The 25,988-nt window shown below is 35.5% G+C and overlaps 1 protein-coding gene across 1 annotated transcript in view; it reads right to left on the bottom strand.

Annotated features, from left to right (window-relative positions):
• Nucleotides 1-25,988, bottom strand: part of FAM114A2 (family with sequence similarity 114 member A2) — a 32,105-nt gene that overhangs the window by 5,392 nt on the left and 725 nt on the right. The window contains exons 2-12 of the mRNA XM_081283350.1: nucleotides 22,595-22,818; nucleotides 22,166-22,265; nucleotides 21,724-21,816; nucleotides 19,004-19,095; nucleotides 17,777-17,911; nucleotides 17,124-17,282; nucleotides 16,377-16,500; nucleotides 11,938-12,017; nucleotides 3,567-3,689; nucleotides 2,884-3,023; nucleotides 1,106-1,178 (exon numbers count right to left, since the gene is read on the bottom strand). Coding sequence (XP_081139476.1) covers nucleotides 1,106-1,178; nucleotides 2,884-3,023; nucleotides 3,567-3,689; nucleotides 11,938-12,017; nucleotides 16,377-16,500; nucleotides 17,124-17,282; nucleotides 17,777-17,911; nucleotides 19,004-19,095; nucleotides 21,724-21,816; nucleotides 22,166-22,265; nucleotides 22,595-22,804 — 1,329 coding nt within the window. The 5' untranslated portion in view covers nucleotides 22,805-22,818. The remainder of the gene's footprint in view (nucleotides 1-1,105; nucleotides 1,179-2,883; nucleotides 3,024-3,566; nucleotides 3,690-11,937; nucleotides 12,018-16,376; nucleotides 16,501-17,123; nucleotides 17,283-17,776; nucleotides 17,912-19,003; nucleotides 19,096-21,723; nucleotides 21,817-22,165; nucleotides 22,266-22,594; nucleotides 22,819-25,988) is intronic.

Genomic DNA, 25,988 nt, shown 5'->3' with positions numbered 1-25,988 from the left:
GACAGGAGGGTCACTTCAGCCCATGAGTTTAGGGTCAGCCTCAACAACACAGTAAGACCCCATCTCTTAAAACATGGGGGAAAAGTGCACCAAGGACTCGAGCAGACATTTCTCCAACGCTGCACAGGTGACCAACAAGTACAAGATAATATGTTCAATATCATTAGCCATTAGAGAAATGCAAATCAAAGTTACAATGAGATACCACTTTATATACTAAAATGGTCAAAATTGAAAAGACAATAACAAGTGTTGATGAGGATGTAGAAAAAGGAGAACCCTCACATCACTGGTGACAATGCAATATTGTGCAGTCACTTTGGAAAGCAACTAGGCAGTTACTCAATGGGCTATTATTAACCATACAGCAGAGCAATCCACTTCTAACTACTCAAGAGAAATGAAAATGTTCATGCAAAAGGTCATATATGCTTGTTCATGACATTATTAATTAGTCAGAAAGTGGAAATACACTATCAAATGAAGATAAAAAAATGGGTATATATGTATGTATGTGTATACATGTATACATATATACAAACACATAAATACATATGTACCTCCATAAAATTGAGTACTATGCACTAATAAAAATAAAATGGGGTTGTAGCTCAGTGGAAGAGCACTTGCTTAGCCTTTGTGAGGCACAGGGTTCTATTCTCAGCACCACATAAAAATAAATAAATAAAATAAAGGTATAAAAAATGAAATGTTGATTGAGATATGCTAAAACATGGACAGACCTCAAAAACATTATGCTAAATGAAGGAAATCAAGACACAAAATACCACATAATATATAATTTCATTTACATGAATTGTCCAAAATAGGTGAATTTACAAAGAAAGAAAATAAATTTGTATCACCAGGGTTGGGGGAGTAAGGAAGAGAAAGAAATGAAGAGTGACTGCTAATATATTATGATTAGAAGGGGGGGATGATGAAAATGTTCTAAAATTCTATCATAATAATTATTGCACATTTCTGTAAATATACTAAAATCCATAGAATTGAATACTTGACACAGTTGAATTTTATAGCACATCAACTATATCTCAATTAAGCTGTTTAAAAAAACAGTTATATGACATTAGCACATTCTTACCCCAGAAGTTGTTAGGCAGGTGGTAAACTCTTTAGACAGACAGGACAACTCTTTACACAATACAATTGTCATCCTAGAAAATAATGAAGAAAATCAGGAGGGTTCTTTTCTCTCTCACTCTCTAACACACACACACACACACACACACACACACACACACACACACAATCTCTCTCTCTGTTATATTTAACAATTGTCATAAGAAAACAAATCACTTAGTTAAAGAAATGTGACAGAAGAAACTTTCAAATGTATAAATATGTCTATATCAGCTTTCTAATGTAATTGGAGATCCATCTGAGCAGACATTCATGCTACAGGAAGAAAAAGTTCATGCCTTATAAAAACATTTCCCTACAAAATTCTCTAGAAAGTACTAGTTAAATCGAAGAAAATACCTAAAATGCACTAAAGGACACAATACTTAAAAGACCCAACATTCCATTTAGAAATATAATTAAAATAGAAAATGTTTATGGAAAGTCTTCTACATGCCAGGCACTATTTTAAGCACTGGAGATGTGTCAGTAAAGTACTAGTTTGCATGGATTTGAACTTTCTTGCTAATTAAGAGGAAGACAGCATACAAACATTACACACACATATTTGAATATGTATACATACATATGTATAAACACATGCATATATGTTACTAGGTGGTGATATGAGCTACATAAAGCAGATAATAATGACTAGAAAATGATGAGAGATGCTATTTTAGACTACGATGAAGAAAGGTGTCTCTGAGAAGGTGGCATTTGAGTAGAAAGCTGAATTCTGTACAGGTATGAGATATGCCTGGAAGAACAATCAGAGTAGCAAGAACAGCGACTTTTCACACGATCACAGCTGTGTCACTCTCATCCTTAAGGGTGTTCAAGACAAAACAAAAAAATCCCCCCATGGGATGGCGTAGAGGGACAATGATGCTGCTGCTGAAGAGACCAGTCTGGAGAATAACAGTAGCCATTCCCAATTCTAACACATTGGACATTCTTTTTCCTAATAAAAATTCTCATTTAAATAAGGAGATCTATTTAGAAACTACTGGGCCTTTTTTCTTCCTCCTGTGATTGCTTACATTATATTTTGAATACTTTTTTCTCAAGATCAGTAATAAGGGCAGAAAAAAAGAATGGATGTGTGACACAGTCAGACCTATGTCTAAATTGTAGGTTGCACAACCTGTGCAGATTACTTAACTTTTCTGAGTCTGCATTTCCTCTTTGTTAAAGCTGAACTAATCCCTTGGGTTACTGTAAAAATTAGAATACATGTGAATCCCTCAGCATGGTGCCTACATATAATTAGCACTCAATAACTAAAAACTCAAGTTCTTAGAACTATTTTCTGTTTCACTTATGTCAAATTCCATTCCTATTCACACTAACAATCTGCAAAATACAGTTTTCAGAGCATGAGTTGGTTAATAAAAAAGGGCAGATTTATAATACAATGGTTCAGTAAAAAGAAAAAAAAAACACTTAAAATGAAAAAACTTTTACTATGTAAATATTATATGATATAAATAGTACCTTGATAATATAGACATTTCTAAAAATTTTGGAAACTAATTTTATATAACTATCAGGCACCAATAAAAAAATCTAGAGGGGGGGGAAAAAAACTTTGGAAATTAAGCCAAGAAAACTCTTTCAGCAATTAGTGCCATTTTATGTATGTATGTATGTATGTATATGTACATATGTACATATGTACTGGGGATTAAGCCACAGTCCCAGCCCTTTTTATCTTTAAGAGATATTCATTACACTTACTGGGAAAGAGTTTGGCTCCTTTCTATGGCTGTCACTTCCTGCTTCCCACCATGCAGAACTAACGCTGCTGTTTTGTGAAATAGTTCAATAGAGCAGGCAGTCAATTCTGCTAGGCTGCGAATTGCAAATGCATGGATATCCTGGATGAAAAACAAAAGAAAGCACAACAAAATAAAACATTAGGTTTTAGTTTTTTGTTTTTAATCTGCAAGGCAATGACACCACCTTGCTTCTTTCATTCTGAATAATTCAATATTTTGAAAGTAGAGTCGCTCTTTAATAAGCTTTCTCATCTTCTTCCACAGTAGTGATGTACTTTTACAGCTACAGTCATGACTAAAAAATTTTTAAAAAACAGAGGTTCCCCTAGAGTCGGGTGTGACTAAGTTTTGGCCAAAAGATTTACATTAAGCATCTGGTGGCACTTTCTGGGAACTCTCCTTGGGACCAAACACACATGCACCCTTTTGTTATATTTGTGCGCACGCTTACTTGCAGTCTCTCTCTTTACTTCTGTGTTACTTCTAGTGTCTGAAACTAAGAGACCACAATTTGGCTTCACGAGGTTGAAATGATGGATAGCAGTTCAACAAAACAGAAGGACACTGGGTCCTCAATTGTAATACCCACATCTCAAATCTATTAAAAAAAAAAAAAAAGCTTATCTTGGTTGCTTTGTTTACCTCTATTGAATTTTTATTGACTTCTTCAGTATTTTCTGTCTCTGACTGTTTTTCTTCTTCTTCTTTCTTTGCTAATGGTGTGGTAGGAAATGCCCTGATCCATTCGTAGGCAGTACTTCTTGCCTAAATAAGGAAAGGTTATTGCACACCAGCAATTCAATTCAGCTCACCAAGATTATTCTGCACCTACCACGAAAACATTAGCATCCTGGAAGTCAGCACTCTTTTTCTCAGCTGAGCATACCATCTAGTGTTGCAGTCCTTATCTTACTAGGCAAGAACTGTGGACACTTGGCACCGCGTACACTCATTTCTTTTCAAAATTCCCTTGATTCTTTGGCTTTTTATTTCCAACTGAGGTATAACTTACATATAATATGTGGGCTCTCTCTCGTCCAGCGAGGAGGTCCACGGAACAGGGTTGAGGAGACTGTGGTTGCAGAGTCACTAATCAAGACCTTCAGAGACCAAGCTGGAAGCAGGTCTGATTTTATTGCATAGTTACCATGGATATATACTCAGGCAGTAGCTAGGCAGATTATAGGCAGCCACCAACACAATTTCTTGCTAACTCTGATTGTATGTACTGATCCTACTTGGACAGTCCTTAAGCATCATTATCTAGAGTTCTTGCCTTTACTTTCTACATATTTCACTTCACTTCCTCTCTTTGGGCATCTACATTCATTCTACTCCTGTGACCAATCGAGGAGCAGGCCGTGGAGCAAGCCCTGGGACAGCAACACATGGCCTCACACCCAGGGATATGCCTATGGGGTAAGAGGTCTGCCGCTCACACACCAAGCACTAGGGAAGTGGCCTGCCACTCAGATGCCCTTAATGTATGCCATGTATGCAGTACTCCATGCATTTGTTCCCACAATAATAAAGTGTACAAATCTTCAGAGTACAGTTCAAGAAATGTTACATGTGGGCTGGGGATTTAGCTCAGTGATGAAGCACTTGCCTAGCATGCACAGATCCTGGGTCCAATCACCACCCCCCCCACACACACATACAGTTTACATGTATATATGCCTGTGAAAATGAGAATCAGATCAAGATACAGAACATTCCTACCACCCTCAGAAAGCCCACTTACCTTAATTTGTGTAGGGCTACTTAATGCACAACAAATGTCAGTTATATTTATCCATGTTGTTTTGTGTATTTACAGCCCATTCTTATTTATTGCTATGTAGTATGTCATTTTATACATATACCACAATTTATCCATTCTCCTAATAATGAAACTCGATGTGGTTTCTAGTTATTTGGTTTTTGTAACACCACTATCATCTGGTTCTCCACCTATCTTTATAATCTCACCTCCTTAGTCTCTTGTATGTACTGAACCTACTTGGACAGTCCTTAAACATCATTATCTGGAGTTCTTGCCTTTACTTTCTACATGTCTCACTCTACTTCCTCTCTTTGGGCATCTACATTCACTCTACTCCAGTGATTTTTAACTATCCCTGACTTGCTGCTAATTCCTAGACTCTTATGTCCATCCCTTACCTCTGCTGAAAACAATGTTTACAAAATGCTTGATGGAAAGTACTCTTTCTGTTGGAGTTATTCAAATGGGGGTCAAAAAAAATCAACCTGAAACTGCTAGTGGTTATTTTACCACTACGTGGGAAGGATCCTTAAGAATGAAGCCAAAGCAAAATAAAGCAGAGCCAAGATAGAGGTTCCTGAGTAGAGTCATGCCTGAAGCCATTCTTGCCCCTTGATTATCTAGTGTTTTTGGCTATTGAATTCTCCTCTTAGGGAAGTCTGACTTGACTTTCTGTAATTTGTAGATAAAATAGCTAGACTGTGGAACCAACCTATATGCCCTTCAACAGATGAATGGATTTAAAAAAATGTGGCATTTATACACAATGGAATATTACACAGCACTAAAAAATAACAAGATCATGGCATTTGCAGGGAAATGGATGGCATTAGAGCAGATTATGCTAAGTGAAGTTAGCCAATCCCTAAAAAACAAATGCCGAATGTCTTCTCTGATATAAAGTGGGTGACTCAAAATAAGAGTAGGGAGGAAGAGCATGAGAAAAAGATTACCATTAAATAGGGAAGAGAGTGGGAGGGAGAAGGAGAATTGCATGGAAGATGGAAGGAGACCCTCTTTGTTATACAAAATACATGTATGATGATGTGAGGGGGAAGAAAAAAAAGAGAAAGCAGTCACAGTAGATTGGGTAGAGAGAGGTGATGGGAGGGGAGGGGAGGGAAGGGGGGGATAGGAAGGGCAGCAGAATAAAATAGACACTAGTATTGCTGTATGTATATACGTGGCCGTATAACCAATGTGATCCTGCAACCTGTACACGTGGAAAAATAAGAATTCATACCCCATTTGAATCAAATGTATGATATGTCAAGATCATTGTATTGTCATGAGCAACTAATAAAAAAAAAAAAGAAAATTAAATGTGGAGGTATTTAAAAAAAAAAAAAAAGTTTCCTGGTTTCTCAAGAAGCGTTTACTGTCATTAAATGAAAGCATTCACTTAACTTTATATAGACAGAATATATTTAAGGCTGTAACCTGGTAATAGGAATTTACAAACAACCTTGAGAGTTATTCTAACAGAGAATCACAGGTTTTATTACTCAGCCCAGGTAGGGTTGCATGCGAGGCTACAAAACAAGTGTATATCCATCCAGACATTCATTTCAGGATCCTTGCCCCTATGGCATAGAACCTCTAACAATAACTTACAGGAATAATCTGGCTGTAACCCAAACCTTCCCATTACTTAAGCATTAACCTCTCAAGTGCACAAAACCAAACAGAATAACCTAAACAAAGGTTCAGAATCAGGAAAACTCAAAGTGCAGAGCAAAATCTGAGATATCTAGCAAGATCACAGTACACAGGATGCAGGCATTTATTCATTCATTTATTACAAATATATACTGCATACTGTGCTAGGTGCTACAGATTCACTAATGAATGATCCAAACTAGGGATCTGCTCTTCTTTATTCTTGAGAGGAAAAATAATTAATAAGAAAGCAAATAAACACATGCATAAATAAAATAAAATGGGATAATGGAGAGTGTAGGATTAGATGAGCAGACGGTGGCTTGAATTTGAGTGGTTAGGAAAGGTCTTTGAGGAGTAAAATTTGAGCTGCACTGTGAAGGGTAAAAAGGGGTAGAACATACAAATATTTAGGCAAAGACACCCATAAGCACAGGGAAAGCAGCTTGGTATATTTGAGGAACAGAACAAAGGCCAGTATGGGAAGAATATAGAGGATGGGGAAACATGACAGGAGACGAGGTCAGAGTGGTGAGTTTTATAGAAGAGTGACATAGGAAACTGGAAGGAATCCTAACTGGAAGGAATCCTAATAGTTGCCTAATATTCCAAACTGTAAGTGAAATTCTTTGTAATTTCTTTGAAGAAATAAAATGAGAAAAAAACTACGGATTAATTTATCTGAGATTTTAATAGAAAGAAAAATAGGAAGCAATAAAGCCACATTTAAAAAAAAAGAAAACTGATAGCATACATTTAATATATTAAAGGAGATATTTTAGTAGGCATAGTACATACCCAAATGACCTCTCTAATAGTACATTAAGTGAAGTCATTATGAACTACTGTGCCAGTTTAGGATAATTTTTCAGCATTTTCCAAAACTGTCATCCACTTCCATGATTCAGCCTAGAACTTCCCACTGGTGAGATCTGGAATCTTAGGAGTTAAAAGGCACCTTTGAGCTCAGCTTTTCCAACAACTGATTTTTTCCAACTGAGAAATAATATGGCCTGAAGAAGGAATGGGATTTACCAAGGTCATAACATATGTGAGTGTCCAGATGAGAATTAGAATCATATTCCCAGATTCTACTTCAGTGCTCTTTTCCCTTTATCACACATACAGGAACAATCAGACCTTGGCTGATCTTTATCCTATATCTTAAATCTCAATGCCCCAAATTTAAATAGACTGCTTTCAGAGAATAGCTAGAACTAACACACAGATAACTGTTATTTTAAACATATTTGTTTATTAGTGTGATTTATAAGAACATGGAAACTGTCTTTCCCATTATTTCCCTAGCACCTAGATAAATACCTAGCATAATGAAGGTTAACTGAATATATGTTTGTTTATGGAACATCTGAATGTACTAGACATCAGCTAGCTTCTGTGATGCCATCAAAGTGAGCATTATTCACAATTAATCATGCATTTTTGAAGAGTTTTGCGTATATTAACACATTTAATTCTCATAAGAATTCTATATTATTCCACCTCATAAATAGAGAAATTGAGGCAAAGAAAGGTTAAGCAACTTGCTCAAGGTCACACAGAAAATAAGAGGTATAGAGCTGGGATTTTACATATATGTATAGGTTGTGACTTCAAAAAATTAAGATTTATGTTAGGAGATAAGATATAGATATTTTAAAAAGGTATGAAAAGCTGGATGCAGTGGTGCATGTCTGTAATCCCAGCAGCTCGGGAGGCTGAGACAGGAGGATCATAAGTTTGAGGCCAGCCTCAGCAATTTACCAAGGCCCTAAGCAACTTAGTGAGACCCTGTCTTAAAATTTAAATTTAAAAAAAAAAAAACACTAGGGATGTAGCTCAGTGGTGAATTTCCTCTGGGTTCAATTCTCAGTACCCTCCCCATCAAAAAAAAAAAAAAGCTATGAAAATACATATGCACAATGTTAAATAGAGTGCTAAAGAACATATAGAGTATGTTAATTTTTGTGTAAGAAAGAGATTAGAAAATATATCTGCTTATCTTTACAAAAAAGAAAAGGAAGTACAAGCCAGAAAACAAGGAAGCTGAACATATAAAAAAGAAGGCAGTAGTAGAGACTTGGGAGGTAATTACACTTTTCTGAGTACATTTTTTGTATAGTTTTGACTTCTGGAAGCACATTAATACTCTAACGGACAGCAAACAAATCATAAATTCGTTCTGTAGGTTGATTTATAACAGTATGGGCAAAACAATGAAACTATTAGAAATGCATTAAATTATTAAGAATATGTGCTAGTATTGTTAGGAGATAAGGTTCTTACTGTGGAAAAGGTCTAGGAAAAGGCAAGGACAAACCCTGTGGGAGCAGATTAAAATTGGAGTTACTAGTATGAAATCAATTCCTAAAATAATGTATACATATGAGCATATTTATGTATCTACACATATACATGTGTGTGTGTAACTAAGTATATCTCCTAGCTGTACTGACAGAGCCTAGAGACAGACACCTCAATAGCAATGAGGACACTTAGTCTTGATCCATAATACTAAAAAGGAACTGTGGATTCTTGAAAGAATAGCTAATTCCGGGGCTGAGATGGAGGGTACGAGATGAGTCTATACTACCTTGTTATGCCAGAAAATAAAGAATTGATGGGGCGTGTCACAGAGGAGCCAGCCTGAAGGACAATATGAACATCAAAATAACTGAGGCTGGGCTGGGGATGTGGCTCAAGCGGCAGCATGCTCACCTGGCATGCATGTGGCCTGGGTTCGATCCTCAGCACCACATACAAACAAAGATGTTGTATCCGCCAAAAACTAAAAAAATAAATATTAAAAAATTCTCTCTCTCTCTCAAAAAAAAAAAATAACTGAGGCAGAGTTGAACTGCAAATCAATGAAAAAAAGTCAAAATCCACAAAATCATACCAATAATAGACCAAAAAAAAAAAAAAAAAGGAAGGAAGAAAACAAAATGGGGACAGAGCTCTTGATAAGAATGAAGAAGATATACTGGTAAATGTGGAGAGTGCGCTGAGGCTAGAAAAATATCACTTTGCAATCCTCACAATAAAGACTGTTGCAACAAGAATCATAAATAGAAGCTAAATTTAGGAGAGAAATTATGATGAAAAGCAAGATATTTGTGGGGTCTTAACGTATATCTTCACAGAAAGCATATTGGAAGCAAATGAAAATAAATTATGATTCTACAAAGAAAAATCAGACAACACATCATCAGTAAGGAGCAGATGGACATCATGAGCCTTTAAATCTGATACCCTGGGCAAGACAGGCCATCCCTTATGGAGCAGTTTGGCCCTAGGAATGCATACCTTAACTTCCAGCAAAGGAAAACATTGGATAAGCCCCAGAAATAAGGAATATTCTATTTTTATAAAGAGAGGGAAGTGTGTATTTCTCAAAAATGTCAATGTCATAAAAGACAAAGAAAGGATGAGAAAATATTTCAGATTAAAGGGATTAAAAGTACACAACAATTAAATACAAGTCATGACCATGAACTGGCTCTGGTGTCAGAAGAAAATATATGATATGAAGAATATCACTGAATCACCTGACAAAAATGGAATAAGAACAACAGAGTAAATGAAAGTATAGTATTAACATTAAATTTACTGAAGGTGGAAACTATACTTTAGCTATGCAAGAAGATATTCATATCTTTTTAGAAATATATATTGAATTATTTAGGAATAAAGAGCTATGATGTTTATAACTTTCAAATGGTTATAAAAATGAGGGGTGTGTGCATGCATGCATGTGTACGTGTAAGCAGAAATGATTAAGTAAATGAGGTAAAATGTTAACAACAGTATATCTGCATAAAAAGTACATGAACATTGCTTATACTACTTCTGCAACATTTCTGTTTCATATCATTTCATAAAAAAATACTGTAATGCAAGATTGAAAATACTATGGTAAGGGACTACAATTAAGATGAGGACGATGAGCTGCTTAAGAATGGTGTGAACATCAATGATCATTGCGGCACAATTCACAATAGCTAGACTGTGGAACCAACCTAGATGCCCTTCAATAGATGAATGGATAAAAAAAATGTGGCATCTATACACAATGGAGTATTACGCAGCACTAAAAAATGACAAAATCATAGAATTTGCAGGGAAATGGATGGCATTAGAACAGATTATGCTAAGCGAAGCTAGCCAATCCTTAAAAAACAAATGCCAAATGTCTTCTTTGATATAAAGAGAGCAACTAAGAACAAAACAGGGAGGAAGATCATGAGGAAAAGATTAACATTAAACAGAGACGAGTGGGGGGAGAGAAAGGGAGAGAGAAGGGAAAGCATATGGAAATGGTAGGAGACCCTCAATGTTACACAAAATTACATATAAGAGGTTGTGAGGGGAAAGAGGGGGGAAACAAGGGAGAGAATTGAACAACAGCAGATGAGGTAGAGAGGGAAGATGGGAGGGGTGGGGAGGGGGGATAGTAGGGGATAGGAAAGGCAGCAGAATACAACAGTCACTAATATGGCATTATGTAAAAATTGTGAATGTGTAACTGATGTGATTCTGCAATTTGTATTTGGGGTAAAAATGGGAGTTCATAACTCACTTGAATCAAATGTATGAAAGATGATATGTCACGAGCTTTGTAATGTTTTGAACACCCAATTAAGAAAAAAAAAGAATGGTGTGAAAAACTTTCCTGGAGAATACAACATTTCCAGTGGTCATGGGAGACTGGGATAAAACACTAAGCTTCATATTCCTTACCATGGGGTATGGGAGAGAAGATGAGTATGCTGAAGACAGAATGGCTATCAGCCCTCTGGCCAGGAAGCAATGTGTGCCCCCAGCTGATTAATCCTGAAATATTTCTCGAGCCTGCGAGAGATGGGTGTAGAGGCAGGAAGGAGCCCATGATCCACTGGAACTGGGCATGATCCATTCCCAGGGCATTTTGGCCTTTGGAATGCATAGCCTAACTTTAAGCATGAGAAAACATAAGATAAACCCCTGAATAAGGAATATTCTATTTTTTTAAGGAATATTCTATTTTTATAAAGGAGAGAAGGAAAGAATGGATCCATATTCACTCTGAGCTTTGATAAAGTATATTTCCAGATGTACTGAAGACAGCTCAGAACTCATCACCAAAGACTAAGATTTTGGCCTGAGACTCTTCATTTCCACATGCTAAATAGTCATTATCTGAGTCATTGAGCTTTGGGAAATGACAGCCTCAAGTCATACTCATCATCTCTGCAAAGCCCTGAGATCAATGAGCCCTCAACAGAGGCTTTCCTTTTGGTATCATGAAATTTGGTCACTAGTGCCAACTTCAAATTACACACACTCTGGCCTAAATTAAGCTTTCAGATAAGCAAAGCATCCCAAATGATAACAGGTGAGGATTGGACGTGTTGGCAGGGGTGGATACAGATTCAGCACACCATCCTGGGGAGAACAGGAGGCAGGAAGGTGTGGAACACTTTTCTGAGTATGTTGATAATATATTCTTAATTTTGATGACACCCCTGGCCAGAATTTATAATCTTATGGTCTTTTCTACTAAATTATTTAAGATAAAATAATAAAAATTACCAAAAAGAAACAACTTACCCTGGCAAGTTTCTCTGGTTTGGAGGAGACGTGCAGTTGAGAAAACAGCTCTGTTACCTCTTTGGTAAAATCTTCATCCCCTAAAAAACCAAGTCCCGTGTAAAACATTCCAGAAAGACTACTGAGGAACAAGAGGAGGGTGAGAAGGAAGAGGAGTGGTAGCAGTAGCAGTAGTATTAATAACAATAGTAGCAGCCACAGCAGCAGCAATTTACATGAGCTTGGAGTTTCGGTGCTTACACAGAATCTTTTTTTTTTTTTAATGTACATTATATCAATGAATGTTTTGAATAAGCTTGTAAAAAAAAAAAAAAGGTCATTATCCCATTTTAGAGTTGAAGAACAAGAACTTGAAAAGATGAAGTGATCTCCACAAGATTGCACAGCAATAGTGGTCAAACCTTGGCCCTCCACGCTCCCGATGTTCTTTGCATTACATCCCATAATGAAGAAATGGTGAAGGTAGAGCACTAACTAAACAGATACTGTGCATGTGCTTCCAAGGAAATGAAATTTGAGTCACAAAAGGTGAGAACAGTTAGTAAGGAGAATGGAAAAAGTTTCAGAGAGAGAAAACAAGTGCAAAGATCCGGGGATATAAGAAAGCATGGCAAGAAGTTTAATGTGGTAAAAGTGTCTAATATAAAAGGAAAAGTATTAAGAAGCTAGAAAGGGGAGTAAAATCCAGAAAATAAAGGGCTTTTGGAGCCATGATGAGGGACTCAAACTCTATACTTACAATCCACTGAATGCTTCTAAGCAAACAGACACGATCAAATTTAAATTACAGAAGAATTACTTTGGCTGCTAGGTGAAGAATGGATAAGAAGGGGAACAAAAAGGGAAATAAGGCTGAAGTACAAATCCATGATCCAGGAAAGATATAATGGTGGACACTGAGAAATGAAAAGAACAGGCGATTCCAGAATGTTGGAAAGATGGTTAAGGAAGCTGTTGGAGTTAGCCCAGTCACAGCTGATGGGAATATAGAACACCTACATTTGAGAAACAAACAAATGCGTGAGTCAAGATCAAGATCTCTAAGTGAATGGCAAGAATCTCTTTCCCTTTCTACCATCAAAATTCTACCCAGGACTGGGGCTATAGGTCAGAGGCAGAGCACTTGCCTTGCATGTGTGAGGTACTGGGTTCGGTCCTCGGCACTACATAAAAATAAAGGCATCCTGACCACCTGCAACTCCAAAAGAAATTTTAAAAAATTCTATCCATTCTCCCCTTTGAGGCCCACCTAAGGCTCCTCTGCAACATGAAATGTAAAAGAAAATTCTTATGTAAAGAAATCTTTAAGCACTTAAAATCTTTATGAGCATTTCTTAAGCACCAGTCAATGGCTTACAGGGGCAAACTGTTACTTATTTTATGCCTGGTATTTCCCCAAAAAATCCCCAGGGAAGGGGAAATATATCTTGGCTCTTCTCTCCATCCACTATCATTTTGTTCCTCATTCTGGCATTTAAGGTTGAGAATTAAATTGATTTAATAATCTCAAGTACAACATGGCTTGGGAAAAGCTGATCTCACTGACACAACTCTAACCCACATAACTCATCTAAACACCTAATGACATCCTGCTATGAAAAATCTAAAATCTGACTCTCCGATAGCCACTGTGATTTCCTAACTAAGCCCTAAATTATTTGGGTGCAGGGAATGAATCTGAATCCACAGAAGTTCTAAATCTGTATCTCAAAGGGTTCACAAAATAATCCAAAGGCCTATAGGAAAAAATAATCTGCTTTTATTTATGGACACTCATCTTATTCTATTAAAAAATTCTAATTTAGGGTATAATTCAGAATGTAAATAACATGGTATTTAAATGTATTTAATTTATAAACATTTATATGTATGTATATGTATGTGTGTAAAGATAGATATTAATGTCTAAGTGATCAATAAACTTTTGCTGGCAAAATTTATGATCAAAAAAATGTTTAAGAGATCACAATCACATACTTTCCATGGAAATGAACATAAAAAAGTAGCTGTTGCATTAGAATAAAATTCTGTAAAGATGTAAGAGAGACAGGGCTAGTGCTTTGGAGGGACTCATGAGAGAGGCTGGAGTCTCCCCAAGCAAGATGATTCCCTCTTATGTAAAGTGATTAGGCACATCAGGAGCAAGGGCTAGGGATGCTGATGGAAAATGAAGATGACCAACATCACCAGAACCAGGTTCTATGATTTTTCTCTCCTATTTGCAACCTCCATTACTTTTAACAGCTTCATTGAGCTATAATTAAACACTAAAGACACTATTCCATTCTCAATCAAAATCACTTAGGAGGGCTGAGGCAGGGTGGCGGATGGGGATGTTGTCCTAGAATTCACTGCTGTATCTTCAAAGTTCTGATCTCTGGCAAACAGACAGGGGTAAAGTATCACAGACACAAAACCATTCGATTATAAAACTCCTTAGAGTCCTCTAGTGTTTAAAGATCAGAATTTCTAATAATATGCAAAGCCAGATGTTGACTAAATTGAACAAATACTATTAATGCATGCACAAATAACTTAAATGTTTGTAAATAACTGGACACTGTCATATTTGGTCAAATGGAACAAATCAAAATCAAGTTACTGCTTTCCTGCTAAGTTAGACTTTTAAAATGCAGATTTTTATCCCTTTATTTATATCTCCCTAATAATGAACCTAAAAATAGTCATCATTTACTGGATGCTTACTAATGTGCCACACATTAAATGTAATATTTAGTTGAGCTCTTATAACAACCTGAGAGGAATTAGATCCTGTTCTTACAATGGGGAAACAGAAACTCACTGTTAAGTAATCTCTCAAGGTACAAGACTTAGTAAATATGAACCCAAGTCTTACCTAAAAAGTCATTTTTTAATTCATTAAGCTAAACCACAATCTCAATATCTTAGGACAGCTTTCAAAAACCATTTTCTAATCAATAATAGTACCTTTATACAGAATAAGGTATGATTAATGAGATGTTACATAACCAGACATCTTGACTTAGAACCCAATAAGAACACAAAAAGAAACAAAAGAGTAAAAGTCGTTATCTATGCAGAATCTACACAATTTTTTGTCCTCCTATCATAGACAAGGCTCTAAAACCTACACTAGGAGATCTTTGCTCTCTCAATAGAAACCTGAATAAGATTAATTGTTTGGGTTCCTGCTCATATAAATTAAAAATAAAAAACCAAATGAGACTCAAAGCAAGTTCAATGATAGTGAAGATAAAATATCAAAACAGTGAAAAATAAAAACAAAAATTTTTCTAAAAGTAAGTTACATATTGATATTATTATGCCATTTTGACTCATGAACTCCCTTAAAGGGTCTTAGGGACTTAAGAATGCACAGACCATATTTTGTGAACCACTGATTTAATCTACCACATGGGTAACCAGCCCTTTATGTTTTGATGAACAATGAGAGAATTTTTCTACTCAATAATGTTTATAATTAAGTGTTTCATCAAGAAAAGGCAAACTATATTTGTTAACTCCACTTTCTAAAAGAAGTCAGTTAGTAGAGAATATATCTTAGAAATATTTCCAGCTAAAAATGTTAAAAACAGGGGCTGGGGTTGTGGCTTAGCAGTACAGTGCTCGCCTGGCATGCGTGAGGCCCTGGGTTCGATCCTCAGCACCACATAAAAAATAAATAAATAAAATAAAGATACTAAAAAATTTTTTTAATGTTAAAAACAACCCTTAGAGCTTAAGATTCAGTTGCCTAGAAATTATGCTATGTATATAAACTATCGTGTTTCCTGATAATTTTACAAAAATGAATAGTTTCAATGTCTATATTTCCCAAGAAATACAAATATTAAAATTTAAGACAAAATTTGTAAAAATAAAAAATAAAATAAAAAAACAAAGTATCATCCACATTTTGGATAATTGCCATCTTGCAGGCTTCAATTCGAGATGGGTTAGGGGGTCACAGAAGTCAGGAAAGCATAGGTAAAGTATCTAGATATACAGATGCTCATAGGGATGGCCTGACAAACTGAGGAAAGAATCTGACAAGAGCATCTCTAACTGCAAAAAAAAAAAAAAAAAAAAAAGACAAAAAAAAGAGTCAAGAGATGTGTTCTGCAAGATTAGACTTGGAAGGGCTGGGACATAGCTCAGCATGTGTGAGGTCCTGGGTTCAATTCCTATTATCACACACACACACAAAAAATAGACTTGGAGAAGCTCCAAAGAGTCTGGCAGTGAAAAGAAGAGTAGACCTGGACATGAGAATGACTTGCTCATTTCAATGACTAGTCAGGGGAAAGGCTGCAGAAAGGAGTCTGCATGAAAACTGTTACTGAAAAAAGTAAAATCAAACTAGTATAATTAGAGAATACATAATTTATTTCATGGGCAAACCACTGCAAACAAACACACTGCATCCTCTACATTCAGATAATGAATTTTCACATTACCTTTTTTCTCTTCTTCCTCTTCTTCACAAAACTCTGCCAGGGAAAATGCTTCTTTGAGTTGCTCTAATTCAAACTTTAGTGCCTCTAATTCTTCTCCACTTAAAGAATTAAGGATAGATTTCACCTAAATGGATATAAGATTAAAAAATAAAACTGTAAGAGTCTGAAAAGGAAAAAACAATTCTCAACTGGAGAAGACACAATAGGTCAAACTGAAGTCAGAACTATGAGCTCACCAGCAACACAAGAGGATAATTATTACAGAAAGGTAGAGAGAATCTGTATTTCCAAAACTAACAAAAGCTAGAGACATCTGGAAATTATTAGTGCTTAAAAACAAATTAAAAATCAGGAGGAACATTAAATCATTTTGAATCAATTAAAAGCTAACTGTATACAAATTAATAGCTTAAGTCAATAGGTTTTTGGCAGCTGAAACCAAAGAAACTGGGGGTTATTAAAAAAAAAGACTGAGGTATAGGAAAAATAGCAGATGTGTTATTAAGGACCTCCTTATTAATCTATCCTTTTTTGTGTAATTTTACAGAAATACACTTGGTTCATCCTACTTCTTTTTAGCAATTTGTTCAAAATCAGTTTCTTGTTTGTTCTGGTATAGTATTTCCATAGAGTCTCAAGCCTCTATCGGAAACACATTTCATCTTCCTAATGTGGAAAGAGAAAAGAAGCTATGCAGCATTCCTTTATTTGAAGACTTCTCAGCTGGGATTTTTAGTTTGGATTTACCTTTATTTCACTTTCTCGGGAAAGCATCTCCAGAGCTTCTAGGTGTGAAAGGCCTTGAAATTCATCAAAGAGTAGCCCATAATGAGTTTTCTTGTCAGTTTCCATGGTAACCTCATTGGAGGTCCACAGCTCTTCTTTCTCCTTTGCCTCTCTTAAGACCTAAAAAGAGATGGAGGTGTTACACTGAAGCAAATAATGAGAGCTCAAGGGTGAGTTCTGAGAGTGGAGGGAAGTAAAGCTGAGTTCAGAGCACTGCCCTTTCATTTTTGGCACTGCAATTCAAATCCAATAGGCTCAGGAGATGCAGGGAAAAAAATGATAACACATAATTTGATGCTAGTGTAAATAACACCCAAGGAACCAGGTGTTTCTCCAAAAGTGATTTAAACATTAATCTAATAAACAACTTTGACAGGGTTTAGCATTTCACTGACAGGAAACTCCTACAGAATGAAAAAAGGAGAAAAAAAAAAAGAGCTAGGCATTTTTTTAAGCATTCAAGCTCTCCCTACCTCCTCCCTACCTCAGTAGCTTAAATTTTAAAAATCACTAAAGATTCTTCAAAAGGAAACCCTAAGAAGGTCCCAAGTTAGCAAAGGCAAAAATGCAAATCAAAACAAAAACAAGAATCAAACAGGTAAAGAAGAAAGTACCTGAGACAGTGTAGAATTCCGATTCATCAGACTCTTGGTTCTTTTAAATCCAGGATCCCCTTCTGCTATTACATCCATTGTCTTTTTTCCAATGAATTCTAAGGCATCCAAACCCCCACTGATAACACTCTTTCCCTAGAAAACACATAAACTTCATTACAGCAATGTTAAGAAAATATATTTGCATATTTTGATTATTTAAAAACAAGCATTGAGAAAAATGTAGAAAAAGTGAAGCAATTATACACTGCTTGTGGAAATGTAAATAGGTGTTACCATTTTGAAAAACTTTTAGTCAGTATTTACTACAGCTGTACGAACCACCAATTCCACTCATGATTATATACTCAAGAGAAATATGTACAGAGGCACATCAGAAAATATGAACAAGAACGATGATAGCGGAATTATTTGTAATAGCTATAAATTGGAAATTAACCCAATGCTTACTATTGTGGAATTAAAGAAAAAAAGTGACAGTCACACAAAGGGATAAAGCAAAGAAAATCCATACAAACTGTAACATGGATAAAATATACAAACATAATGTTGTATGAAAGAAGCCAAATACAAACAGGTACATACTCTATAATTCCATTTATATAAAGTATAAAAACAGGCAATATTAACTTATGATATTATAAATCAAGACTATGGTTATCTTGGCAGAGAAGAAGACACAGTGGGGGGACTGGGTATATTCATAACATGAACATTTACACTGAACACTTATGATACTTCCAACAAAAATTTAAAAAAAAAAGTATTAGCTATCTACCCTCACTCGTGTAGGAAAATTAGTGTCCTATATTATTCTATTTAAAATGCTTTTTATCATCTGCAGTTTTACAAGTATCTACCATAAAGATCACACACCGCCCTAGCCCTCCTGCCCACTTAAGATACAATTAAGAGAAAAATGTCTTTGTAAAAGCAGAGACATTTCCTAGGTCACCAAACTAAGAATTCCTGGTCCATAAAATATTATGTACTAAGAAAACATAAAAAAGAAATATCATGTACATATCCTCTCTAACTCTTCATCTTATATTCCTTTATTTCTTTCAAAAAAGCTTTTACTTGACCTGAGAGGTGACTGATCTTCAGTGATTTGGACTCCCTTAAGAGTAATCAGTTCTCAAGGTTTTTCAAGGAAAAGAAGGAGAAAGATATACAAATCCATTATAAAAACAGAAGGGAGCAGGCCACTTTGCACTTTTTACTCACTGTGCTCTGAACAGCTGTAGAAATGGTCGAGAATACACCAAATGGCCCCATGACTGGGGAGGAGCTTTCATTCTCTTTGGCATTTGTCTCTCCTACAAAAGGAAGGAAATACGGAAACATGGAAGGAAGATTCATTAATTGTTTTCTTTACTAGCATCTATGTGACCTTTTAAAAGTATAGACTCAGTTCCTACACTCAAGTCCTTAGGTCTTTTCATTATTTTAAACAATTTGCCCATTTTAACTGAAAATTCAAATAGGCAGGGTTTTTTTCCATTTTTATTTCATTTCAAATATAAAATCCAATCTTCAGAACAAACTACTGATCTATACAACATCAGACTATATCCTGAATAATCTCAGTGATAATGATCTTTTGAACAAGGTAAAACTAGAGGTTCAGAAAATAGACCTGTGCTTGCCAAAGGCTGGTAGTAGATGGGAGAGAGTAACTACAAAGGGCATAAAGGAACTTTCTTAGTGAAAATTCTTTTATATCCCAATAGTTTATATAGAAAATACTCTATATATGTATAACTACACGTACTATGGTTACATAGTATTCCTACATAGCCATCCATATATCTCTTGAAGCACAAAAACCTACATAGCTAAAAAGCAAATTTTACTATATGTAATTTATAACTCAATTTTATCCTAGAAAATCATGCCCATTAGTAGGAATCAGACGTGCATTCCAAAGAGTATATTTCAAATAAACAGTTCTATTTTATTCATTTTAAAAATCTTATAGGAGATCAACTACATCAAATAATCTAACTATATCAAATACTCTATTATAGGGAGGACTTCTACTTCCAGCTACAATGAATTAACTGGTATGGGACTTGCCCTCCTACCACAGCAACTGCAAAACTGGACAAAATATAAGAAACAACCTTTTGCAGATACTGGAAAGAGGCAGTACATGATGTGGTACAGGTTAAAAGGAATAACATGAACCCTACAAATGGACTGACTTTCTGTAGAGAAGAAGTTTCCAAACAAACCACAACACAAGGAGGGGAAATTCAGCATAGCACAGCATCACAATGAGTCGAACAAAGACTGGAGCCAACTAGAGAGGATGCAGCTGCATATGTTAAGAGGTCCAAGAAACTACACAGGTGTGCCCTGTGTCTCTGGCTGAATACCACACTGCTCAGGCACTAGGAGACTCCACAAAGTTGGGGGTGGGGGACTGCTATGGAGTGGTAAGCTAAACTATCCCCAGAGCTCATGCTAAGCTGAAACATTTGAATTTCAACCAACCAAAGTAAAAAGAGTTCTTTAAACAACTGGGAATTGAGTAAAAACCTCAGAAGTCAGGCCTTAGCAATAAATAAATAAATAAATAAATAAATAAATAAATAAATAATAAGCAAGCAAACAAACAAACAAACAAGCCCTCAGAGTAAAGGCTACTCTAGACTCACCCTAAACAAGCTTAATAATGCCTTGAAAGTATCAATCTAAGCTATACCATAACTACCTGTCAACAAAAGGAGAGCAAAAGAACCCAACTCCTGATATGGAAGTTTATAACAATGCCCCAAAACCTCTCTCTGCTACAGCATGATCTGTTCTAGTTAACGATATCTGAGAAGAAGTGCACTGCGAATTGCTGGGGAAAACTACTCATTTTAAAGAGATGCAAGAGGGAAAATGGTACTTTTTTTCCACTTAATTCCTGACTTTGAGAGCATTCTTGTTTTAGAAAATCATACTTGGAGTTGCAGTATTATCTGGCAGCCATTAAGAAACCAACAAAAGAAAACAGGAGAGAAGCCAACCCAGAACCCCAACATCAATGAACTATCTCTGCAACAGACTATTTCTGAAGTTCTTCAGTGAGAAAAAATAAACTCACTCTTAGTCACTTATTCTGTTATTTTCAGCAGAGTAATCTAAGAACATCACTAAGAACAATGCCTCAAACTCACAGACAAAGTCCTTTGCAGACATGTTTGTATAATGTGATCTCATCTCCTGCCCATAGACAAGTGACTCAAGTCTAGGCCAATCTAATTGTCTCTCCTAGGAACTCAGAAATAACTGATGCCAGTTGGTCTCAGATGGGGATAAATACTAGGATTCAATATAAAGTTGGAACTAGAAGACAAGCACGGAGAATCAGTTTGCTTAAAAAAAAAATGGCATAGATAAGCAAAGAGAACAATGAGAGAAAATAAAGTCCCTGACACAGAAAGCAAACCAGGTATTGAAAAACTTTCTATTATTTGGTCCCAGGCTCTCCTGATTCCTGGTTTCAGTGAGAGTATGTTTTCCTTTGATCAAGGCAAGTGTCCAGAATAAAACTTCACCCTCATTAAAATCCAAAGGGAAAAAAAAATACAACCCCCAAACTATTCATTAAAATATTTTTCTCTTGCCATAATAGATTTAAATTCAGCTAACACTTGGGTCACTTAAATATACCAAGAAAAATGTTAAACATCCTCATATTCTATATTCATAGCTTTATTAATGTTTATAACAGTCTTTCAAGATCGTTTTGTAGATGTGGAAAGTGAAGAGACACATGATTGGTTAGAGGACACAGAACTCTTAACTGACAGCTAAAGATTCCAAATCCTCTTTCTTGTCACAGTCCCATGATGCCCTGAGCATTAGATGTTTAAAATATACCTACTGAAAAATGAGCTTAACTGTTCCATTTTAATCCAAAACCCTAGGCCTTAATGTTTCTTTATACTAACCTGCTGCAAACTTGACTTCAGCTGAAATTTCACTGGGACTAGGGATCCCGAGAGAAGTCTCTGCCTTCTCGATGACATTTGAAATACCTTGTCCTATTTAGACAAATAACATTTTTTGCTATTTGCTACCAAAACTAAAGAAACAAAGCAAAAATAATATCTGCATGTTTTTAAAATTATTATGGCCATAGGACATATTATTTTAACAATACATAGCTAATATAAAAAATTTTAACTTTTTTATAACAATTCACAGACTTGAACTTTCTAATGAAAAAATGCTTCAAATTCTAGCAGCAATATGTATCAGCCCATTATTTAACCACCCACAACTATAAAGCCTCTGAGTAATCACGGAAGGAAGGATTATTATCAAAATCATGTATAACATAAGTCTGTAGCAAAATGAATATAAAAAATAATGAAACTACTGATGACTTACCTACTGTGGCTACTGTAGCTGAGGCTGAAGAAAGTAAGGACTTTCCCCAACTTCCCCAATACCCCCATCCAGTCTGGGGTACATCTTTGGAAACAGGCTCCTATTTTTCCCAGTTAAGAAGAATAACAAAAGAAAAAATAGAAAAATTAGAATCAGAAAGTTAGACAAGATTATCTAATAATTTAGCTAAAGTATGAGTGATATACTTGCTTGACTAACAGATGTATATTATCATCTTGTAAGCACCAAGTAGCAAAGACAAGTTCTTCTAAAGGCATTTATACAACTGAGAAAATGTATCTTATGGTTCTACAAAACAAAGCTAAGTGCAACCTTACATTAGCATTGAATCCAAGTCACTTTTAACCCAAATATTTTTAAATACCAATATTTTAACAGATATTCTATTTTGGCTGCAGCCTATAATACCTGAACAGGGAGAACTTCTGGAGTTTCAAGATCACTCGAAGATTTGACCTCTGGCCTTTTCCGAGTGGACACTACAGGTTCAGATTTACTATCTGGCTTAGCACTTTGGTCAACAGACTCAGTATTCTTGGCTGGCTCATGGTTTCCTTCTTCAAGAACCAGGGTTGCTTCAGTTATCACTTGACTCTCAATATCATCTTTATCTGACATGATTAGAACATCACCTAGTAAAACACGAGCCCAAGAACAAAATTACTTACATAGGATTTTTTTAACATAAATTACTTATTTAGATCTTTTGAGATTTAGATTCACATGCAGTATAAGAAATAATAGATTTTCCATATACATTCATTTACTTTCCCTGGTAACAACTTGTGTAAGTACAGAATAATATCACAACCATGAAACTGACACTGACACAATCCACCCATCATGTTCAGATTTCACCAGTGTTACAGGCACTAATATGTCCGTATATAGTTTTATAAAATGTTATCACGTATACAGTCATGCCTTAGTATCCTTGGAGAATTGGTTCTAGGACTCCCAAATGATAGCAAAATAATGGTCAAGTTCCTTACATAAAATTGTATAATATTAGCATATATCTACACACATCCTTTCATAGAATCATCTATAGATTACTTATAATACCTAACACACTGTAAATGCTGTTAGTAGTTGTTACACTATATTGTTTAGGGAATACTGACAAGAAAAAAGTCTGTACAGGTTCAACAGATATAATTGTTTTTTCAAATATTTTCAATCTATGGATGTGGAACCCATGGATATAAAGAGCCACCTGCATAGATGCTTGTGACTACTCCCCACAGTCAAGATTTTTTTAAAAAAAGTTCAATCATAAGAATCCCTTCTGCTATATTTTAGCCATGGCAACTTCCCATATTTTGCCCAACCCATAGTAACCAATCACTGATTTGTTATCTGAAATTTTGTCATTTCAAGATGTTATATAAATGGAATCATAACATTCTTTTGAGAATTTTTTGACTCTACAATGAGGCCCTCCAGATCCACTTAGGTTGTACCAATAGTTCCTTTTTATTTCTGAGTAGTATTCCATGGTATGAAAGTATCACAACTGAACTATTTACCAACTGTTATATACACCATTTCCATTTTGGGGCTATTATACAAACAAAATGACTATGGAAGTTCACATACAGGTTCATAAAGGAACATAAGCTTTCTTTTGTCTCTGATAAATGACCAAGAGCATAATTACTAGTTATATAATAAGCTCATCTTTAGTTTTATGTGAAAGTCATACTCTTTCCATAGTAGTATAGCTTTTTACTTTCCCACCAGCAATGTACAAGTGATCAAGTTCTCTATATGCTCACCAGTTGCATCACTATTTTTCATCCGAGCCATTCTAACAGGTATGTGGTGGCATTCCTCTGTGGCTTTTAAAGTGCATTTATCCAACAGTTAAGGATGTTAAATATCTTTCCATGTGCTTACCTGAATAGCTTCTTCAGTAAAATATCTATTTCTATCTTTTGTTCATTTTCTAATTAGATTTGGTTTTCTAATTAGATTTACAGTTGAAAGTTCTTTATGTAGTCCATATTCAAGTCCTCTAATATGTGGTTTGTGGATATATTTATCCCAGTCTGTAGATTTTCTTTTCATTCTTTATAGAATTTTTCACAGAGCAATTTTTCGTTTTGTTGAGGTCCCAGTTGTCAATTTTCCCATTTACTGAATGTCCTTCAAAACTCCCATTAATCATTCCCAATTCAATCTTTTTCCAGAGATTATTTAAGCCATCAGATAACATTTTTGTCAGATCAGTTTTTGAATAGCAATGTTACCCAATTCAATTCCTTCCAGAAGTAGAGCTCTTTGGCAATTAAAGCCAAGATAATATTGCTACTTCTACAAAGAGCAGATATTAATTTCCCAGATTAACCAAAAATCACCAGGGAATAAATCAAGTGCACAAATGCGCGCTCTGTCTCTCTATCTCACACACACACACACACACACACACACATACCTTAGGTATATATACAGACGGAAAACAGCACTATAACTGAAGTACATAAAAAAAAGTTCTAAAAGAACAGAAAGTTGTCTGTAAGAATCAGGGAATATGATCCATAAACAAATTATCTGAGATAAGCCTAGAGCAATGGTTACAAACTGGGAAACTGAGTACCAAATCAAGACTACAGATGTTTTAACTTAGTCTATAGAGTGTTTAAACTTTAAAAAAATGAATTATTAACAAGTTTCCAATTTCTCCTGTAAAATTCAAAGTTCTGGCAACAGTAGGCCCACATTTAACAGCATAATAACTGCCTCATGCCAAAGAGCTGTTAGGCCCTCTGAAACAGGGCAGTGCCTTCCTATGCTCCACGATCTCCCCTTAAATCCACTTCATTCATTTATGTTAACATGGTGAGCCCCTGCAGACATTCAAGTTTGCAATACCTGACATAAAAGGAACTTAGGATTTTGACATATGAATACACCAAAGAGATAATTCAAGGCTATAGAAACAATATATGAGAAAGCTCAAATGCACAGGGGATCCAGTCAGTTACCTGGAGTAGTTAATATATTAAGAACAATAGGGAGGCACAAGTCTAGAAAGGTAGATTAATGTCATGGAGCCTAGGGTCTTCGGGTATGATATACATACCTATATTTCCCAAATAGAGAAAAACAACTCAGATACAACTACCAATTTAAGAACAATTTAGAAGTACTCATTCACTCAGTCACCTGCAATACCTTTTGCATTTCCACTATTTAACAAGCTCTGAAGATAAAGAAGTAATGTAAGGCAATTTCTGCCTCACTTGTTTCAAGGGCCTAATAAGAAAGACAACACAGCTCTTGTACAAACTTCGATGTTTTTGTAGTTGAATAAATATGTATTTTTTAGTATCTTTTCCTTATACTCTCTCCAGATTACAACCCAACTATTATATAATATACTATATGTAGTATGTAATATACATATTGCATAAACGTGATTCATGTAATAAAAGACTAAGGCAAAATATTATACACTGGTGATTCCTATTTTTTTATTTGTGCAACAAAGCTTTAATGAACATGTAGACTGTCCCAGACATTTAGGCGAGGCCAAAAAGGAATGGTTTTGTGATGTTTGTTTATATTATTACTGTCATTATTACACGGCTGTGCCATCCTGGTTCTCAATAGATTCATAATCTAGCAGCAGCGCGCACGCGCGCGCGCGCGCACACACACACACACACACACACACACACACACGAATAAATAGTAGGTCCATGAAATTACACTATTTAATGTTTTTTCTAGTTTTTCCAGGTTTTCTATGACAAGAGTGTTATTTTCAAAATTGTAAGAGAATGATTCCCAACTAGAG

This window comes from Spermophilus citellus (assembly GCF_964194105.1).
Source record: "Spermophilus citellus genome assembly, chromosome: 1".
NCBI classification, from domain to species: Eukaryota; Metazoa; Chordata; class Mammalia; order Rodentia; family Sciuridae; genus Spermophilus; species Spermophilus citellus.
Note: the sequence above shows the minus strand (reverse complement) of the source record. Positions and strands in the feature narration are given on the sequence as shown.